This window comes from Mesocricetus auratus, unplaced genomic scaffold, assembly GCF_017639785.1.
Source record: "Mesocricetus auratus isolate SY011 unplaced genomic scaffold, BCM_Maur_2.0 Super-Scaffold_100022, whole genome shotgun sequence".
Classification (NCBI taxonomy): domain Eukaryota; kingdom Metazoa; phylum Chordata; class Mammalia; order Rodentia; family Cricetidae; genus Mesocricetus; species Mesocricetus auratus.
This window is the reverse complement of record NW_024429203.1, coordinates 12,109,756-12,132,224: the sequence shown is the minus strand read 5'-3', so window position 1 is coordinate 12,132,224 and position 22,469 is coordinate 12,109,756. Positions and strand designations below refer to the sequence as shown.

Genomic DNA, 22,469 nt, shown 5'->3' with positions numbered 1-22,469 from the left:
GAAGCCAGGAATTTGCCTCGAAATTCTCAGGCCAAGGGGTAGTGTGATGGAGCTGAACTGAGGTTGTTCGGGCAGAGTGATGGACCCCAGGGCAGGCTTCATTCGACTTTTCTCTTTTCCATGGCTTTAAAGATGCAGAGAAGTTTTGTGCGGATGGGAGAAAATCTAAATGAGTAAGGAGTCTTTGTTCCTCAGGCATCTACAGTAGACGAGGGTGATGTGCTATTAGGCTCATACTTTGGAAGCCTAGCATTCAAATTGTGAGTTTATGGGTGGGGAGGTTAAGTGAGCCTAGGAACCGGGATGGACATGAGCTGTGGTGTGTGTGTGTGTGTGTGTGTGTGTGTGTGTGTGTGTGTGTGTGTGTGTGTGTGTGTGTGCTGGTGTGTGGTGAGGGTGTGCAGATGTGTATTTCCCAGCTACTTCTGTGGTCCAGAGGCAAGATTTATGACACGGATATTATGGATAAATGGTTGCTTTCTCTCTCCAGTTTTTAAAGCTGTTTTCTTTGAAATTCCAAGGTTGATTGTCTGACCTTTTTTCAGAGATGTGTTGAATTTTTTATTTTTGTTTTTATTTATTTATCTTTGAGAGACAGGAGAGAGAGAGAGAGAGAGAGAGAGAGAGAGAGAGAGAGAGAGAGAGAGAGAGAGAGAGAGAGAGAGAGAGAGAGAAAACAAAGAATCGTTGTCTCTAAGCCCTGGCAGGCAGGAAACCCTAATCTCGGGGGAGTTCAGCCAGCCAGCCTGGCCCTGGAGTCAGACTCCAACTCTCTGAATTCAATTTGACAGCTTGTCTGGGACACTTTCTAAGTAACCATTATCCTTCCTTTCTCTAAGTAAAAGAACCGTTATTCCCTTCCACGGGTGTGCTGTGTGCTGTTATTGCACACGTGTGGTCATATGGTGACGAGCACACAGTCTTTCAGAATTACTGGAAACAGTTTGCATGTTTCCTAAGACAAGTGTAAATTTGTTCAAGGCTAATGAGCAAAAGATTTGAAGTTTTAACCCCTGCACCAAGATAATTATGTACATTTGGGCTGGGGGGCTTTTATCCTGGTGTTAGGTATGTACACATTCTTCTTGTGTAGATCTCTCTCTCTCTCTCTCTCTCTCTCTCTCTCTCACACACACACACACACACACACACACACACACACACACACACACACACTCACTCATTCCCTGCACTGACCACGGTCCTCAGCATAAGTTTGAGTGAATATGTTTAGGAAGAGAGGGACTCACATGCATAGTCACATCAGCCTCGAGCTGCAGCCTGGCACGGGAGAGGTGACTGCCTAGAGCTCAGAGGAACTCTACAGTCCCTGGAAGCAAAGCCATGCTGGGTCCTTTGGAACTTTGACATTGCATTGTAAGGAACTGTGCAGCCGCCACCGACTCTTCCAGTATGCTCATATTTGAAACCCAGATTCATCTGCTAGGGCCCACGTATGTTAAGTCCCAGCACTTCGGGGCAACTGTGGAGCTCCGAGGTAGGACAGCTTTGCCACCTAGGTCATGTTTTCTCACTTGTGTCTGAATGGAATTCTACCTAGTATGTCTTCAATCAAGGTTTGAACTGCCTCCCCAGCTTACTCCACCCACACCCAGGTACCTTTGATGTGTTCAGAGACCTAGGCCTTATGGCTTTACCTGGTTCTAGTCTCCTCTGCCTCTTTTTCAAGATGTTTTGTTTGTATCTACTGTTTTTCCAATTTAGTATTCAACAGAGTCCAGATGGATTGTCCTCTCATGTAACCAAAGCATGCTGGAGATAGGAGCCATTGTATAGGCAGGTGAAGAGTGGGTCTTCACCCACTCCCCCAAAAGATCACTGTAAACTAGCCTACAAGACAGTTCCAGTTGGGACATTGGTTGTTTAGCTTTGCCTCCTGTGGGAACTGCAAGATGTACTCTCTCCTTCTCTCCTCTCCTCTCCTCTCCTCTCCTTCTCTCCTCTCCGCTCCCCTCCCCTCCCTCCTCTTACCTAGCCTTGACTTCCACTTCATGCAATCCACTCTGAAGCTGTCATTGGTCCCATCCTAAAGTAACAAGGGAGGAAGTCTCAACATGCAGATGTCCATACTAAGGGACCAGTGGCCTTTCATACTTTGGGCCCAGATGCTACATGCTATTTTATGAACTAACTCCACTCCAAGCATGGCCCTCAGTCTGTGCCCATGCAGAACAGTGGCCTTCCAGGAAAAAAAAATGCTTTTCCATCCCCCCTCAACTTTGCCGTTTCTATCTTTTCTTATATCCTCCCCTTATAACAATTATAACATACATTTATTAAGTACCTTCTTGTGAAGCAATTATTCTATGCCATAAAATCTTATTAACTTCGTACTGTCATGGTTCTTGTTTTAAATACTAGAAGCCCAAATCACCACACTGCTTTGAAGCGAGGCAGATCTGTTCTCACTGGCCCCCTCCCCCAGCCAGGGCAGAGGACAGGCTCTAAAATTTCTTTTTGTGTTTCCATGCAACGATGGTTCCGTTTTATTAGTGCTGTGATAAAATGCCTTGACATGAGCAACTTGAGAGATAAAGGTTTCCTCAGGCGCACAGTTTAGCATCATCATGGGGGTCGGTCCTGGAGGTAGGAGCTTGAGGCCATTGGTCGCCATGCATCCCCCATCAGTAAGCAGGAAACAGTGCTTGCTCTGCTCACCCGCATTCCCTTATTAATCCAGTCCAGGATCCCAGCCTAGGGAATGGTGCCACCACGTCCATCGCAATTAACTTAATCAAGGTAGTTCCTTACAGGCCTGGCCTGTGATGTCACTTTGATCTTGCCAACGTGACATTATTAACCATCACAGAATGCCACAAGACCTGTTCCCTTTAGGAAGTCGGTTTTGTCCACTTGTTAAAACCATATGATTGTACTGATTCTTGCAATGGTACAAAAATTCTCAATTTTATCTGTGTTCAAGAGGCATATTAGTCTGTTTTACAGATCTTTGCATAACTGAATGGTAAGTCCTTAGATGCTCCCATGTTTCTGCAGGGTTGTCCCCACTCTATCCTCAGCTTGAGAGCCCACACTTTATTCCTACACTAAGTGATGATGTTAGCTTCTTGCTTTATACCACAGGCCTTACCTCTTGTCCCTTGGCCAGGAGACGCCACCCCCTGTGACCATTCCTGGCTCCTGAGAGGTTCTCGTTTAGACCATCCCACACTCCTCGCACCTGACTTTGCCTGTCTGCCTTGCAGAACTGCTCTTACACGCTTCCCGGAGAAATAAAGGAGGCAGCACGTGCCCATGTGTCCTGCAATGCATGGTTCCTGTAAACACTTAAAGATAGAGGGGCAAAACTGTGGGGACAGCATTTGTGAGTAACAACATCCTGGGTAGCTTTCTAACCTGACTCAGTTTCTCCCACACTGGCAGTCGGGGATCTCTTGACTATGGTGATCTATGGCTGAAGCTCCACCCCTGACATAAATTTGCCAGTGGCAAATGGCTTGGCCTTTCCGAATTCATATCTCTAGCCTGGCTGTTCCTATGTTAGTTCTGCCATTTCTACCAAGTTTCTCTTTGACTTAGAGATCGGTCTCGCTCCATACGCTCCATACAATGAAGCTAAAAGTCAGAAGGAAACTGATCTTAGTTGATTAACAAATTCACCACGCGGTCTGCTATGTGATGGAAACTAAAACTGGCCACATTGCCTGTTTGAAGGAGAAGAGTCTCGAGTTAATTGGCAAGAAAAGGAAGACTGTCTACCGAGTGTTGTTGATGCCCACTGCTGGCTTCCTCAACACTGAGTCCTCCAGAGGCGCTTACTTGTTTTGCCCAATACACTGATTTGGATATTCCGAGACAGGGGGCTTGTTTAGGAGCGGTGGCCACTGGAAAGTGCAGCTACCTTTTCATATCCGGGGCTTCCACATTGGCAGCTTCAACCAACCATTGAAGGATTAAAGCGCATCCTGTCGAACAAAAAAGTTTCTTGTCATTCCCTAAACAGCACAGGACAGCAGTGATTTATATTGTGTAAGATATTGTTAGTGATCTTAGATGCTCCTCCAGTGGTACAATGAGTTATTGTGCCTTACTTATACCGTGGTATGTATGCGTGGAAGTGATATCCTAGCTGTGAGGCAATGTAAGTGATCCGGAAATGACTGGTAATCTATGGGACGATGGCCATGGGTTCTACCATAGTATTGCATCATCTTATAAAGAATTTGTGGGCTGGAGAGATGGCTCAGCCATTAAAGGCTAAGCTCACAACCAAAATAAAGAATTTGAGCATCTGTGGGTCTTGGTGTGTGATAGAAACTGCAAACAGCCACCCTCAGATACAAAAGAAAGACCACACTTAACAAAAATCTTAATTTCCCATAATTATTTCTATCTAATGTCTATCTATCTATCTATCTATCCACCTATCTATCTACATCCAGAAAGGTCCTTTTCTCTTTATGGAGATAAGAGATAGAAAGGCAGAGAAGCTCCTCTTGAGCCAGAAGAAAAAAGTGAGTCTTCTGTTTAACACGCAATGCTCTAAGTAGCATCACTTGTTATTTTCATATAAATATATCTTTCCTGAGCACATCGATAGATGTAACAACTTCCTCTCTTCAGAGAAGCCTCAATGAAAGATCCCAAAGTGCTCCTTTCTCCTGAAGGATCCCCACAGAAGAGAAGATAAAGTCTTTGAGGAAGAAACTCTGAGGCTAAAGTAGCAGTGTGAGGGGCTTTCCCTTTCTCTCTCTCGAGGATCAGTAGGTCCCATGAGCGAAGACTGAGAGGCTTCTCCTGTCTCTCTGGTGCTGTTTGAATTCCTGTCGGGCACAAGCTGAAGAGAAAATAATAACATTAAGTAGGATAACTACTTAAATGTCAAAATCCAACAAACCTTCAAAGCACAAATCAATCATACCTGGATCAGAGTGTGTTTACCTTACCTGTTCACACGAGTCTCTTCCCTGAGACCCACATCCACAAGCTATTTCTGGACCTAATTACAGATTACCTTGTCATCTTTAATTGTGAGTTTTGTCCAGTATCCTTTCCTCCCACCCTGTACATTGTCAGTAAATAACATTGACAATTGATAGATTCACTGGGAAAAAAAATCTAATCTTTTTCAGTTGAGTTAAATATTTACACAGTCTTACTCCACTAAAGAAAGAACCAGGAGAAATTAGCTTCATTAGCACAGGAAAAATTAATTCCTTGTCTCCCATGAATAAAACCTGGAAAAGAGGGATCTGGGGGAAATGCTCACTGAGTACACTCAGCTGCACAAACATGAGGACCTAAGTTCAGGTTCCAAGTACTCAGATTAAAAATAAATAAATAATAAGTAAAAAACACAGCGAAGGTGACATACATCTGTAATTCCAGCCTGGAAATAGAGACAGCTGGAACCTGGGAGCTCACTGGCCAGGCAGTCACTGTCCAAAACAGTGAATTTCAACTTCAGTGAAGGATCTTGTCTCAAACCAATAACAATAATACTACTTAATACTACTAATAATGTGGAGAACAATAGAGGCATGTAATCAAAGCCCGCCATGTACATATCCAGGAGAATGTACTAGCATATACACATGCACACGTACGCATACACCAAAGCACTGAAGGAAAAGAATAACTAGAATTCCATAGGACCCTTTGGACTATGCAAAGCATTTTTGTACACATGACCTCATCTATTCTCCAGTGATCTTTGTGAAGGTTATATACACTGTTAGCTCTTACAAAGTCTGAAATTTACAAATAATCTGTTGTTTCCCACAAGCACATACCTTTCATAAACTGAGTCAGAGAGGTGAACTCACTCCCCACGGTTCACATAGCACATAACTGACAAGATGGGAAGTGAAATCAAGTTGCAACCCCAAATCCTGAGTTCTTCCCTTTGCAATGAATGATTTGATCCCCCCCCCGGACATCTCTAAAGCATTAAGTGACACACCAGCACAGTCCGCTGTTTGGTAAGATTCAGTTATCATTCTTCCAAAGAGACACAAAACTGTTTTAGTATAATCTTGAAAAATCTTTGAACCTAAAAAGCTGTGGCTTGCCTATATAGTTATTCACCAGTCCTGTCCAAAAGCCTAGATCAGTTTAAAGAAAGTCAGTTTGGATACTCTGAGTCATACTTTCAATTTCTATTAAAATTCTTACATGGCCACATAGGCTGTCTCCCAGCTTTGGGCCTTGGGTCCTATGCTCATTTGCATGTCTGGCTTAGATCATGTCTGGGGTCCCTTGAAGTCTGAAACAGGGCCTTCTGTTCTGCGATAGAGTGGGACCACATTCTGCTACCAAAACTGGGGTCATTTTCTCAAAGGTAAGATTCCATGTTCCACATGGCCTACTCACCTGCCAGGCCAGAGCAAAGCAATGCCGTTTCCTTTCATTCAACTACTTCACCTGTCTGCTTCCCCTTGGGATGACTCCAAAACGTGCCCTTCCCTGGAAACCACTTTAGCTCTTCAGGTGTCTTGTCAAAAGGCCAGTCTCAGGAAATGTTGAATAGCCATCTTAAGTTACAGATTGGGGAATGGGCCTGATTCTGAATAAGCAGAAATCAGCTCTCTGTGTAAATACTGGGCATGCTCACTCTTTTCTGTCCCTCATCCAACAGTGAAAGATCCCATAGAGTTTTTAAATGTTACTGTCCTCCAACATCAAGCAGCTCCCACTAGACGTGAGCTAACAAAACAGCACTGACTCTCCTGCTAGGCTTTGCTCTCAACATGGGACAACCCAAGTGCTTGTCAGAGGGGAACTATGTTGCTACAGAAATCTCTATTTTAATCATGTTAGACAGTGCAAATCTTTGCTTAAATTATATGTTTTCAGTGAGGCCCTCGTCCCCAGCCCTGCCTGCTCCCTCTCCTGGCTTGCCCGGGCCCCTCACATTCAGCACCTTCTAATCTACTGCACAGTTTACTATTTGTTTTGAATTAAGCTCCACAGAGGAAGGGCGTTTGCCTAGCCAAAGTTGTATTCTAGGCACATAAATGTGTCTGGCGACAGAGCAGGCATTCAATAAAACTCTGCTGAATGAATGACTATGTAGTGGGATGCATCCGCTAAATCCAATAAGCCAGTACAGGGGTGGAGCAGGTGGGGACAGAGGTGACTAAGATCCAGTCCCTCTGCTGCAGAGATGGTCACCTAGCCATCAAGGTGTCATACCTAAGAATAGCACTGGATGGTTGAGCACACAAGAACAGCAAACTCGAAACAAGTGACCAGTGAGTCATGACCTGAAGGACTTGGAAGAAAGGCATGTAAATCTGAATTGTGAGGCAGACAGAGGATTCAATACCCATGGCAAAGGAGGACATCTTGTGGGAAGAGTGACCTCTGTATCTGCAGGGCCAGGGGGCCAAACATAAACAACACTTCATTACCTAAGTGAGCGGTTATGTTTCCCTTTTCCCTAGCTAGAATCCTCTTAATCCTGAGGTCCATCTGACCAAAGAAGTATGCAGTTTAGTTGTGTCTACACGACCAGTGTGGAGGGGAATTTTGGCAAACGCCCAATTCATCTAGTCGGTCTGAATTCCTTTTCCACATGCGCCCCCGAGCCCCACTTTGAGGCCTTATCAAAATAAACAGGTCTTCAGACATCTGTGCCATTTGGACAGAACGCCCACAGGGCAGACAGAGAGAAGGACCCAAGCTCTGCAGGGTGCCTTGTGGGATGGTGGCGAGGCTGCACCCAGAGCCGATGCCTCTTACTTTGTCAAACTTTTCATATTTCACAGCCACCATTTCTTTCCAGCACTTTCATCATGTGCCTTCTTTTTCCCTCTGCACATAGCATATCTTAAACACTACCTCCATTGTGCTCTATGCCATGGAACTGGTCCTGAGGCTGAGGGGCTGTTTGGATTCTGGGACAAGAACTTTGAGAAAGGGAAATGTGAGCCAGGATGTTTTCTCTTGTGTCTATGAGTTCCGAGCTAGAACAAAAGCTGTCCTTTTTAAACTCCCTTTTCCTTCAATCCTGGGGGATGCAAAGCTCTCTTCTGTAGCTATGTGGAACATGAGTGGCACTGAGAGGGGAAGACTGGGTGAGCCTTAGGAAATGGGTTAAGTGAGACGGAGACTCACCATGAACCTTAGGATCTGTTAAACAGCAGCCTGAGCAGCTCACAGTCACGGAAGAAGCAAAAGCCTGTCACACCTAGCCACTGTCCATCTCAGTCTTCTGAGATCATGTTTCTCAAACCAGGGCTCCAGATCATCCATCTCTTCCTTTGAAAGAAACTTACATCTTGAAATCACTGTCCAAGGGCACCAGGGTAGAGCTGGGATTCTTGGACTTCTTTTCTTTTTCAAGACCTTCCTGAATGAGCATTGTGACCTCTTTTGACTGCAGAGGTAAAGGCAAAGTGGAACAGACTATGGGTATACTGTGTATTTTTTAAGTTCCCATTTATGGAAAACACAGTTGATCATCATAACATGACCAAAGGACTCAGATGAATAGGAACAGAGCTGGGAATAGATGCCCGCTGATCCCAGGGGCATGTATAGCCACCAAAATCACCATGAGACTCTAGCAAGAAAGGGCATCCCCAGAACAGAGCCCTAAAGTCTGCTTAGACTGCCCATTTTCTGGGTTAGTGACTTTTGCCCTAGGTTAAAAGTAGGATTCAGGCCACTAGGTCAGACAAGAGCAGGTCAGGACTGATGTGAATAGGGGCATCGTAGAGAAGATTGTAGATCAGATACTGGTCCTGAGTTGTGAACCAGGGATTCAGGAAGCAGAGTTGGCTTTTGCAGAAGGGGTTCAGCCCAAAGGAGAGCCCAAAGCAGAAAATCACAGCCAGGTCAGTGGTCAGAAAAGCCACCTCTCCAGAGATAGAACCTACTAGAAGCACAAATCCTCAGACAGAGAATCAGCTGAGAAGGTCACGCGGCACATGTCCTAGAATATGACCGCCCCCAAACAAAGACAATGTCTTACCTATTGGGTTCACTGAGTACCCTGAAAGATTGGCAAGCATACCCAGGTTTTCCAAGCATAAACAGCATAGAGGTTGCCAGCCTGCCCAACAAAAACCAGAAACTCAATGAGAGGTTTCAAGGAAAGTGCATCTTTTTCCACCAACTCATAGAGAGCAGGGCCCAGAGTAGTAAGGGACCAAAAAGAGGCTTCTGTGTAGGGTTGATGTCTAAGATGACGTCATGACAAAGTAAAAGCTGTGTGGAGGCTGATGCACCTGGGCCTCAGACAGTTGACTGAAGAGGAGAAAACAAGGTCTTTCCAGAGATGAATGCCATATTTCCAGGATTGATTTAACACTGGTGTGTCTATGCCATGATCACAGCCAGCAAAAGCCTTCCCCTTCCAACAGGGCTCAGAGCTCATATTACTGTACCCTGGGAGGCTGTCTTGGAATCTAAGAGGCCATTTAGTGTCGCATTCAGCCACACTGAGCATTGCATAATGGAGAAACTGTTCAGGGCGCCATAGATGGGAAGCTGAATTATCCACAATGGCTGGCAAAGTCCAGAATCCCCGGCATGAGGCCCAGGTCTCTTTGCTTTGGCGAAAACTGACCTCAGGACTGCCTGAAACCAGAAACCTTAGGCAAAGCCCACTGGTGGTTGCTCAGCAAAGCAATCACAATAGGATTTGTCATCTTAGTACTCCTTAAAGCCAGGGGGTGTCAGCCTTCCTGGAGTAGAAAGAGAGTTTGTCAGAATCCGGGCATAATTTTCTGCTGATAAAGCCATCTGCCACCACAGAGAAGGTCTGAGAGCGTCACCTTGGGTGCTGGCCTGTGCTGTCACATTTTTGACACTGGGTCCTTGGTCACCTCAAACTCTTCTTTCCAAAGCAAGCTGTCAATATGCAGATTCCACGTACCACATGTGGGGCGTCTGAATGTGTGTGCTTAGCGGCCTGGAGCCTCCACAGCCTGTGGGAGGACTCTGCACTGGCTGGCACTGGCATAACCAGGCAGCGTGAGGCTCTGCAGCCAGGGGCCTTGTAGGAATGTGTGCAGCAGGCTTGGCCCCTGCTCCAGCTTTTCCATGTTAGTTGCAGATGTGTCTGTCAGTGTATCTGGCACTAGAGCTGACCACATTGCTAAGTTTTCACTTGGGAGGAGACATTTAGTAGGAGAAAATAATCCCTCACTTTAGTGATGACATTGCCCTGTTTAACAGTGGGGCCAGTTTTGATAAATGCCATTTCAGGTTACTTTTAAACCCATATAAACATCAAACTGCACTTCCGTTGTGATGGCATCACAAGATGATATGACTTTATGGGACCACGACCCTGTATGCTGTCCGTCCCCTGCTGATCCAGGCACATAAATGAGTGGAACCCAGTTCCTGGCCTCCCTGAAGGGACACACTTTCAGCTTCCACTTCAAAATAGGTGGACCGCTGCCCAGACAGTGTTGACATAGTCTATAATCCCCACGCCACAGACCTAAATTAACTAGAGACCTAGTTCAGGAGGGTAGGAGTCTTCAACTCTTTTCTGCTGGCGAACAGCAACAAGGAATGTGTGTATTTAGCAACAAGAAGACATTGTCTATGCAGTCATTCATTCAATCCACATGTATGCCTTGCGTGCTGTGCTTACCATGTGCAAGGCACTGTTGTCACCCCAAAACCGTAAAAGTGACCTGCCCGTGAGGACCTGATGCTCACGTGCGGAATGCGAATAACAAGCGTGAATTGATGAGTGATGAGGCAGCAGGTAGGAAAATGGGAAAGGAGGGCAAGGAGGATACAGAGTAGAGGGGTGCATATTTGGATACAGAGTAGAGGGGTGCATATTTGGATACAGAGTAGGGGGTGCATATTTGGATACAGAGTAGGGGGTGCATATTTGGATACAGAGTAAGGGGGTGCATATTTGGATACAGAGTAGGTGGGTGCATATTTGGATACAGAGTAGGGGGGTGCATATTTGGATACAGAATAGGGGGTGCATATTTGGATACAGAGTAGGGGGGTGCATATTTGGATACAGAATAGGGGGTGCATATTTGGATACAGAGTAGGGGGTGCATATTTGGATACAGAGTAGAGGGGTGCATATTTGGATACAGAGTAGGGGGTGCATATTTGGATACAGAATAGGGGGTGCATATTTGGAATGGTCAGCAGGTTCCTGCCCCAAGTGTTTTCCGACGTGTGACAATGGTGCAGGCCTTAAGACTGATGGGTTTTTTCTTTGAAATGGGGATCACGCTGGTCCCTGTGCTGTGCTGACTTGAACATTTCACTTCAGCTCCAAGGCTCTCTATTCTTTGACTATCCAAGGCAGAGAGTCACTCTTAGTCTTGGCCTTTCCTGTCTTGATACTTCATTCTCAAAACACTGGCTTTAATTCAGGCTTGCATGAGGGAGATGTCTCCTGCAGCCCAGCACCTTCCTGGTGCATTTACTAGATTGTGTGGGAAACGGGCACTGGCTGTGCTTTGCGGATATAGGGGCCAGAGAAAGGATTTCCACATATTTAGAGGAACAAGAAGGTTGATGGGAGGAAGTCTGTGTTTTTCGTGTCTGATTCCATTGACTGGGCCACACAATGGATGAAGATGCCTGTAGATGGCATGGTCATTAATCCGTGAACTTGGGAGTGAGAACACTGCATAGGCTGATCGTGAAGCAGCCTCTCTGTCCAGAACTCTTGGGTTTTTTTTTTCATCTATGCGAAGGCTGAATGGTTGGCTGAATTGCTAGGCTTTGACACAAGATATGCTTGTGGGAATATCTGTGTTTGAAGCTCAGCATCCTCTGTCCCCAAGGTCTGTTCAGCATCCTTCACCCATGAGGTCTGCTGCATCTCAGGAAAAAAAAAAAAACGGGCTGCCATGCCCTTCCTCAAGCTTCAACTTCAAAAACACTTAGTTACCAAAGAATCTGGTGACTACCTAGGAAATTCATTCCTACATACTGGAACGTTCATACACCTGCTCCGTCCTGGCAGTTAGAATAAAGTAATAGAAGAAAAGGTATCAAGAAGTTAATGATAAATGTAGCCATAGCCCTGAGTGGACTTAAAAAGCAATTATTCTCAACAGGTATATAATAGCTTTCTGAGACAAGTGTAGGTTGGAAACTTTCAGACAGATTTTAGTGGTGCTTCAGACGGCTGACATCAGTTCCCGGAACTTAATGGGGTCGCCTCCTTTTTATGTACTATCCTGACTAGTTTTGTGTCAACTTGAAAGGAGAAAACCTCAGTTGAGAAAATGCCTATGTGAGATCCAGCTGTAAGGTATTTTCTTAATTAGTGATCAGTGAAGGGGGGTCCAGCCCACTGTGGATGGTGTCATCCCTGGGCTGGATTCTAGAAAGAAACAGACTAAGCAAGCCATATCGAGCAAGCAGCACTCCTCCTCAGCCTCTGCATCAGTTCCTGCCTCCAGGTCCCTGCCCTATTTGAGGTCCTGCCCTGATTTCCCTCAGTGATGGAAGTTACCTGGAAGTGTAAGCTAAAATACACCCCTTCCTCCCCAACTTGTTTTGGCTGTGGTGTTTCATTGCAGCAATGGTAACCCTAAACAGACACACTCATCACTTTGAGTCCCCCTTTCAGTGCTGTCCCTGTCGAGTGGCCTCCACTCGTCATGTCCTCTGTGCTTTCCACACAGCACCTGGAATGCACGAGTCTTCACACTGTGCTTTCTCTGAGTCACTACACACTGGGAACTTCCCTTGGCCACAAAGATGCTAGCTTAGCTCCCACAAGCTCCTGAATGGTCACTCAATCCTTTCTTCCTGGTCCTTTTATTTTCCTCTCCTTCCACGTCCCTACATGTCAGCCATGCCCACCACACCATACCACCCACGTCTGTTCCTGACTGCGAGGCTCACTCACTCCCCTCCAGTTAGGTCTCCTTCAAGTCTCACAGGCCCCCAATGTTACTTACCTTTTCCTTCTTAGTCTCCAGTAAGCCATTGACTTCTCAATCATGTCTTTGGCACATGACGACAATACCTGACTGTCTTAGGGACTATGTCATGTCTAAATGTAAGGACCTTGCTTTATTTGGATGGCTTCCCCAGGACTTCATGTACACAACCCAGTACAGAAATCTGGTCCCAAATCAGTAACAGGAGGCCAAGCTAGCAACCTGTTCCTGACCAAAGAAAAACTTAGCTGACTGCCCCTTGCCTGTGGCTTGTCTTAAAGCTACATGCACTCCGTGGCCCTCCAATTGCTTGTTTTTAAGCAAGAAGAATCTGTTTTCAGTAAATAAATGAAAAATAGGTCAACATGAAAACATACAACTTAAGGGAGCTGAGTTGTGTCCCCTTGTCCTGTTCCCCGACTCCCTCTCCAGCCGCACCCCCTCATGCTCTGTTTTGCTTTTTGTGCCAATTGCTAAAGACTATAATTTTAAAAATTGAACTGACTTTTCCAGAGCCATGAGGAATGTGCATGTGCACATGGATTTTTCCACAAGGACACTTCCTGTCTTTGGGTCCCTCTTAGTAATAGTGAAGCCGGGCATTCATATGCTTACATATATCCATCCATCCATCCATCCATACATCCATCCATCCATACATCCATCCACCCATTCTCCCAGCTCTTATTGTAATTTGTTTGAGAGGCTCAGGACAGCCAAAGGGGATGGTTTGTGTCTCACCCAGTCAGACGGTTGTTTGATGAGGTTTGTGTTCCATTTATTTGGATGGTTTTTATGGTTCCTTTGTTGTTCAGGGAAAGACTTTGGAGTCATAATTCTGTGTCCTCTGCCCTTCTGAGAGGCCTGTGCCATGTCTCAATGGTACTCACACAATGAGAAGGGAAATGAGGACTATTTCTACTCAGTTTCTTAAGCAGTTTCTAAACGTGGTCGTGGAACCAGAAACGTTGAGTATTACAGAGTTCAGGGTCCGTATAGTACCAGCCTCTCCTACATGGAACGTCACTGTCTGCTCACTACCTGCTCAGTCCTAGTTCTAGCCACCCCTTTGGTCTTTCCTATTTCTGTGTGGTTATCAGGCCAGGTCCCATTTTGCCTCTGCAAGTGTCTAAGAGGCCTTGGACAGTCTTCAATGTGAGCACACTCTCATGGTGATTCCATAGCACTGGTGCTGTGAGGCGATGCTGGAGTTGGCCTTGCAGGAACATCATGGGCCTGGTCCTTGAGATGCTTTGCTCAGGAGACCTTTCATCTGAACACCACTCCTCGGCTCTTCAGAGCTTCCCAGGATCCTTGCCAGTCATGTATGAATGGGGCTTTTCCCCCTTACTTTATGGTAGCTTATTTTTTAGAAAATCTTATAAGGTAGTTCACAGATATTAGCATAACCCCATAAGGTAGATAATCGATACAAAAATTTTTTCTTTCTATAAAGATGAGAATCAGGGATGTCTTGTGGTCCATCCCACATCTCACAATGAGTAAGGACAAGGACAGAACTTGAGCCAATCCTCCAACTTCAAGTTCAGGGTCCTTCCTTCCTACTGCTTCAGCCCCAGATAAGACAAATCTCAATGCATTTTCTATCACCCTACCCCCAGTCCTCGGGGAAGAGTATACTTCAGGAATTTGGTGGTGCTTAGCAAGTTATTGCTGAACTAAATCTAGCCTCTTCTGATCACCAAGAGAACATCTTCATATAGCCTTGCTACCAAACAAAGCTATTCGTGCCCTATTTGTTATTTCTCAACAGACCCTTCTTATGACTCAGTCAGGAGAGGAGGATGGAGCAATAATATGAACTCTGGCCTCAACAAAAGTAAGTAAATAGCAAACCAATCTTTGGGATAGAAATATTTCCTGGGAGCCGGAAGTTGAGAGGTGGGAATAGGGTTGTGAGACACACACTAGGACCAAGCATTTGTCTCCACACTGTCTGTCTGATTAGATATCAACATGAATTTGCAGGGGCTGTTCAGACTTTTGAGGTTTGTTTTGCTGCACTTGATTCTTAACTTACAAAGTCTGAAGGTTTCTTGGGACAAGTTTATTCATAAAAGAAAAGTGCCTGGTCTGGATTTTGTTATTTCAGACAGGACAATGAATCTCTAGGACTTGGGTTCTCTGCTTGACAAGGCTTAGTCATGCCAATGTTCCTAGTCCCAGTTAGAGAGACTGACAGGAAGGATAACATATGTGGAGATGTTGAATGTCACAAACATCCATTTGTCCACCAACAATGAGGTGATGGTTTGTTGAAACCCACCCAGTATCTTCCATTTAGGGGGGAAATGAAAGAGAGTGATTCACTCGGCATCCAATGTTTCCATCTTACTATCTCCAAGAAGTGAACCTGCTTGGAAATGCAAGGGAGGTAAAGGAAACCATTTTATTAATGAGGTTGCGATTGCACAAACAGTAGCCTGGGTCTATCTCAGTTATGAATTTGCATTATTCATTCATCCTGCATGCAGCATGTGGCTCTGTGGGACTCAGAATGACGAACCAGGCATGGACCTGATATTTAGGCAGGGGAGAGAAATCACATGCAGACATAATTGTTTTCATCTGGGTGGTGCTAAGGAATGCTGTGCACCTGCTACCATTTGAGTTAGATCTAGGAGGACAGGACAGGTTTCGGTCTAGGGAGCAGGAGACAGGTAAGCCTGGAGAGGCAGGGGTCAGAGAAGACCATGGTAGCATGGTCTGGCAGTGAGAACCCCAGATTCCTGGAGTTTAGGATGTGGGGTGGTAAGAAAGGGATGGAGAGCGGTCCCGTGAAAACAAATCTTTATCTTTAGAGATGAGTAGTCACTGGCGTGATGAACAGTATAATGGGCCAGTGGGAAGAGAGAAGTGTGAGGATGGAAGTCATGCCAAACCATAGATCACACAAAGAGCAGCACACATTCAAAATGGGGAAGGCAGACGGGAATGGAGAGGGCATGTGTGAGATATTATGGAGGGACCCTCACAAACACAGAATCACAAGCCATAGGTGACCCTGCTCAAATGTCAGTTTCTCGGGAGAGATGTATATAGAGTTATCTATTTGTGTTGGGGGGATACATGTGTGTGCATTCTGGGGGGACATATGTGTTGGCATGTACCCATGTACACACATGGAGACCAAAGGAAGACATTGGTCTATCACTCTGTCTTGTCCCCTTGAGACAGGTCTCTCACTAAGCCTGGAGGTCACCATTTCTCAGCTAGTCTAGCTGGCCAGCAAGCCTCAGCAATGTGCTTGTCTCCCCCAGCACCAACCCCTTCTGGGATCCATGTCACAGACGCGTGCAGCCACACCATGTTTTATAAGTGGATGCTCAGGGTCTGGGCTCGTCCTGATGCTTCTACAGCACACACTGTTACCCACTCTCCCAGCTCAAGGTCCCCATATCAGCAGGCATTGTCCAGTGTTGTCTCTCTTGTTAAAATATAAGTTCCTTGCTAAACCCCCCTCCTGGAGACCAGTGCCAGCATAGCAATGTGGGGAGTATTCATAACAAAATGAATACACGAGTCAGTGAGAGAGTGGGTAGATGGGTGCCCTCCTTCTGGGGGCTATGTGACAAGAACCTTTTCCTTCCCCGTGAAGAACAGTCCACTCACCACCTTTGCTTTCTTCTCCACAGGTCCTCCCCTTGGAGGAGCACAGACCATGGGCAAGAACACTGAGCAACGGCCCCAGCCAGGTACCTGGCTCAGATTTGTAATCTGTCCCTTGTGTGTAGACAGTTGTGGATTCCGCAGTCAGTGGGGGAGTGAGACTGTGTAGACTTGGCCCTCCACATCTGTGGGTTCTATGTCTGGGGATCTGTAGGTGGAAGTTTTTCTGTCCCGAGTACCTGCTCTCTGTCCAGGCATCTGCTTCCAAATTACCACACAGGGACTTAGTATTATTTATAAATGCTCGGCCAATAGTGCAAGGTTATTAATAACTAGCTCTTACAACTTAAATTAACCATTTCTATCAGTCTATGCATTGCCACATAGATTGGCATGGGTTTGCCTGTCCTTTGGCATGTCTGTTTCCTGGAAGACTGGCTGGCTGCCTTCCCGACTCCACCCTCCTCCTTCCCATCGTTCTCAGCTTGGCTTTCCTGCCCAGCTACAGGCCTGTCAGTTTCTTGTTGACCAATGAAAGTAACACATAATCATAATGTAGAAAAGGATTGTTATACAGCAGGTATCTAGGCAACCACAGACTGATAATACACAGGAAAGGGTCTGCATCTGTACTGAAGGGGACAGACTTGCTTTCTTTCATTATTCCTTCAACAATACAGTGAACTGTGCATAGCATTTGCATCCTATTGGTAGTCTAGGGATAATTTAAAGAACATGGATGGATATGCTGAAACTATGTGCAAATACTTCATTGTAAAGAACTTGAGTGAGCAGCCACAAATTTTAAGAGCCTCGATGGGTCTTAGAAATACCCTATGTATACCAAGGGGCAACTCTACTTCATATATTGTCTCTGCTACCTACAAGAGTATCTATGAATTAACTAGCAAGTACTGGACGCAGGAAACAGTTTGTTAAATATCAGACAGAAAGGGGACTTCAAGCTGAAATGGGCCCCAGTGGGCGAAAGGAATTCTTAGAATACAAGCGAGGTGAAGCTCCAGAGACCCCACTTCTCGTCCAAGCCTTTACACTTCACTGACCCATACTTTGGAGATGCCCTTATCTAGTGATGGATCGTCTTAACAGTTACGGCAGAAGAACTTTGAAACCATGAACCTAGAAAGCCTTAGTACTGAAATGATGAGAGACTGCAATCCATAATACCCTCTAGAGCATGAGCTCCTATGACAGATGTGCCACCCCCCCCACACACACACTCCATGTCAGCCCTTTCCGGTACTTGAATGCTTACAACAAACAGGAAGTTGACAACTGTACCTTGGCTCAATTCTTTTCCAAACCAGCATCCTTAGTTCAGTTTCCTCTCTGGCCGCTTTGTCTTCTGGGGAAAGGTCCCACAGATCTGAAGCCAGCCGTTATGCTCAACACCACTGCCTCTCATGTGTGGTGTAGCTGAATTAAGATCTAAACAAGCTATTTGCTTTGGGATGGGCAAACGTTCCACCCAAAATATAGAAAGTGCTTAAAAGGTGAAGTTCAAGTGAAAACCAAGTCAGGTAGAGCTCAGTGTCATTTCAATAAACATTCAAAGTTAATAAAAAGGTGGACTAAAAGGTTTTAAGAACTGTTCAAATTAATTCAAAGTTTTAAGAAGAAGCTGCATTAATTTGTCGTTAATTACGATTATAATTAGGTGGAAAACTCTTTTTAAAAAGCAGTGATTTGGTAGCTAAAACACAAATTCTGGTTACTGCTGATATTTCTAAGCTTAAAAATCACAGAATGTTATGGTAGAAAGGAACTGAAGCCAGGGACCAACCCACCCTTCTTAGCTGAGAAAACTTATACCCAGCGGCTGTCCAAAACACGATTAAGTGCATGACATAGCTGGAACTAGAACCCAGGCTGCCTGGTGGTTTCTTTGGTCCATCAGAAAACTCAGACATGTGTAATGTCTTCAGGGTTGCAAAGAGGATTAGTGGCTAGTAACCACCGCTGGACCTCCTTTAAGCCTGTCTAATAAGTAACCCTTCAGTTTATTCACTCTGTGAATGAATATTGGCCAGATCCTTTGCAAATGTGTGGGTGATTTTGTTTGTGGGGGAGGGTAGTAATGACAGCGTAATCTAAAAGTTTAGAAACCAAATATGAAGAAATGATGCTGTTACTATACTGTGTTGATTGGGCCATAACTGCGACCAAGGTCTTTGATCGAGTTTTCCTATGAACCTGAGATAAAAGTGGTATTGTTGAGGTTTCTTCTTGATGCTGTTGTCAAGTTGTCTGATGAAGAGTGAAGCAAACTTCTTTTGTTGTTGTTATTTCCTTAGATCCTTATCAGATCCTGGGCCCAACCAGCAGTCGCCTAGCCAACCCTGGTGAGTTAACCTTGACCTGCAAGCTTCTCTTTCCAGAACATTCCCTACATCTGTAGGGCCACAGAAACCTTAGTCCTAAAACTTGTCTGGGGAGTTTTGCTAGCTTCCTTAGTCAAACATTCAGTTGTGCACAGATAGCAGTCCGGGGCCTGTCAGTGGGTAGTAGTGTCACCTGACTGAAGGTACGTCTGGAGATCAAATGTACTCACACTGCATCTCTGCACAGAGGTTCACGTTCGTGGTAAATGACCTACATAAAAGTTGCAGCGTCATGAATGTCCGTCCCTCACCTGGCGCGGCTTAGGCTCCCGGCGGTGGTGGCGCACGCCTTTAATCCCAGCACTCGGGAGGCAGAGTCAGGCAGATCTCTGTGAGTTCGAGGCTGGGCTGGACCGATAGCCTCCAAAACAATACAGAGAAACCCTGTCTCATAAAAACCAAAAAAAAAAAAAAAAGTTGCATCATCATGTACTAGAACTCAGCTGGAGAACAGACCAGCTTAGTGAACCCTAAGTCCATGAAGAGCCTTTTCCCTACGACTCCCCACAGCCACATCCAAGAGGTCCTGGGGTGCTTGACACTCTTTAAGGCCAACAGGAAGTAGCTTGAGGGACTTCAGTACTAAGCAGAGGTTTTATTGTGACTCCAGTCTAAGTAGGAGAGAGTCGAAATCTTAACAAAAGGATGGGGAGTGGTGGGGAGTTGGCTTCCCTGAGAGCATAAGAGTTTAATGCGACAATGCCAACGCTTGATTACCAACCACTGGGGTGATCTGTCTTAAGATCTAACCTTGCTTAATACCCCACTTTGGTCATCAATTACTGTGTACACATGCCAAAATATCACTCTATGCCCTGTAAATATGCACAATTCTTATGTGTCTGTTTCTATTTTCTGAAGCGAAGGATTGTCTCCATGACTCTCACATAAGAGGAAATAAAGGGTTTCTTAAAAGGACAAAAACTGCCATGTTTAAGAATCAGGACTGAAGCCATTTTCTCCTGTTTCCTCACTGCATGCAGGAAGTGGGCAGATCCAACTGTGGCAGTTCCTCCTGGAGCTACTGTCTGACAGTGCCAACGCCAGCTGTATCACCTGGGAGGGAACCAACGGGGAGTTCAAAATGACAGACCCTGATGAGGTGGCCAGACGCTGGGGAGAGCGGAAGAGCAAGCCCAACATGAATTATGACAAGCTGAGCCGGGCCCTCCGATACTACTATGATAAAAACATTATGACCAAGGTGCATGGCAAAAGGTATGCCTACAAATTTGACTTCCATGGCATTGCTCAGGCCCTGCAGCCGCATCCAACAGAGTCATCCATGTACAAGTACCCTTCTGATATCTCCTACATGCCTTCCTACCACACCCATCAACAGAAGGTGAACTTTGTCCCTCCCCACCCATCCTCCATGCCTGTCACCTCCTCCAGCTTCTTCGGAGCAGCGTCACAATACTGGACCTCCCCCACTGCTGGGATCTACCCCAACCCTAGTGTCCCCCGCCATCCTAACACCCATGTGCCTTCACACTTAGGCAGCTACTACTAGAACTTAACGTCAGTGGCCTTCTGGCTGAGGTTCCAACTCTCACTTTTCCTGGATACTCTGGACTCTAAAGGACTTAAGTAGCCTTGAAGAGACAAGAAAACTGGACGTTCTTTCTTTTGGATGAAATTTTTGCATTTGTTCTTTTAAAAATTATTATTTTTATGTCAAAAACTTTTGCTTCCTCTACCTGAACAAAAAAAAATTAATCATTCCATGGGCCAGTATACCAGTTTGGATTCTCAGCCTCCTATCACCTAATGAGTTAAATATTTAGGTTACTGGAATGGTTATACCATGGTTCTGAGAAAGAAGTATAAATTTTCTTTATATTTTTTATGACCAAAGCAATTTCTTATCAACACACAGGTCTCATCATTGTAGGATTCTATAGGATAATGAATCATGGACTTGACCAGTAAAGGTCTGGTTTGAGACTTAGTGAAAATCAAGGCAGGATGTTTATAATCTTATCTTAGGAGGACTTAATTCAGCTGATGGCAACTGGAACACTGGCTGCAAGGCCAGTGAAGTTTTTTGCCCAACTGGAATTTAAAAGAAAGACGTGTGTGTATGTGTGTATTTAAGAAGCCATGGGTATTACAAAATCCCTCTCAATGGGCAATATGCACTTGGCTGACCATTCTCTCCAGAAATAGTCAGAATATGAGCTAAGAAGGTTTAATGCAAACACAGACACTCCTGAAGGATGGAGGACTAAATAACTATTTTTTCTAATGACAGTGGGTCCCAGTACTTTGAGAAGTCATAGGGACTTCTAAACTCAGACAGATTCGCAAGCGCTGTGCGTTTGTCAGAACACCAGACCACGGTCAACCAATCAGAAGGCAACTTACTGTATAAATTATGCAGAGTTATTTTCCTATATCTCACAGTATTAAAAATGAATAATTAAAATTAAAAAGAGTGAATAAACGAGTTGACCTCGGTCACAAATGCAGTTTTACTATCAAATCAATCATTGTTATTTTTTTAAATATAATTTGTACATCTTTTGTCAATCTGTACATTTGGGCTATTTGTACGTTTTTATAGCTGGGTTTTTTAAATAAGCATAATGTGACTATTGATGAAAAGAAACAGGGCGTTTAAAGTCACTGTGTTCTTAGGAAGAAAAGCCGTGGTACTGTTATTTAACAAGGATGTCAGAACGAAAGAAAAGATGCATTTAGATCTGCAGTGCTTTAGAAATATTTGTAAATAACAGGGCTGCGATAACTGAACAGAACTCTGCCTCGTGGACACGAGGGCTTCTCCTGCTCCATATATGCAATATATTTTTTAGACGGGAAAATATATATAATTTTGCAGGTAACCGTGACTTTTTAAACCATATTAAGTGTTAAGCTGACAACTGTCCAATGAAGACTATGTTGTAAAATAATTTGACTTAAATAAATTGTGCCTTCTTCTTCTTCTTCTCCCAGAACTGAAGACATTGTGTTCTTATTTGGTGCTAGATCAAAGACTTTCCCACAGGGAATTGTCTTTATTACCGTTGGAGTGCATGCAAACATGAATGTGTGTGTGTGTGTGTGTGTGTGTGTGTAGATCAGAGGACAACTTTTATGGGCTGGTTCTCTCCTTCTACCTTGGTTTTTGAGGCAGAATTTCTCTTTGTATTTCTACCAACCTGTGGACTTCAGGCTAGCTGGTCCACAAGCTGCCCTATAACCCATCTCTCATTATAGGTGCACACCTCTGTGTCTGGCTTTTTCACATGGGTCCTAGGAATCAAACTCAGGTCATCAGGCTTGCACACCTCACTTTTATCCACTCAGGTCTCCCATTGGCCCCAAGGAAAAACTGCCTACTTGTTTCTTATACCATCAGTAATTCCCCAAACACACATTCTGGAGTACAGTAACAGTGAGGTTTCAAACCGTTGTTGATGATGTTTTCAACATTTTCTAAGCCATTTGTAAGGCCATGGGTAAACTGTATCCAAGAAACTGCAGCAGCAGTCATCTCCAGGACCTTGCATGGTATACTAGATTCTCTTTTACCCAGAAGGTGACCTGATGCTGC

At 44.9% G+C, this 22,469-nt stretch overlaps 1 protein-coding gene across 1 annotated transcript in view; it reads left to right on the top strand.

The window, feature by feature from the left end:
- Window positions 1–21,867, top strand: part of Fli1 (Fli-1 proto-oncogene, ETS transcription factor) — a 118,293-nt gene extending 96,426 nt beyond the window's left edge. Inside the window, 4 exon segments of the mRNA XM_040729884.1 lie at window positions 14,653–14,718; window positions 16,535–16,594; window positions 18,824–18,871; window positions 19,894–21,867. Coding sequence (XP_040585818.1) covers window positions 14,653–14,718; window positions 16,535–16,594; window positions 18,824–18,871; window positions 19,894–20,423 — 704 coding nt within the window. The 3' untranslated portion in view covers window positions 20,424–21,867.
- Window positions 21,868–22,469: the final 602 nt, after the last annotated feature.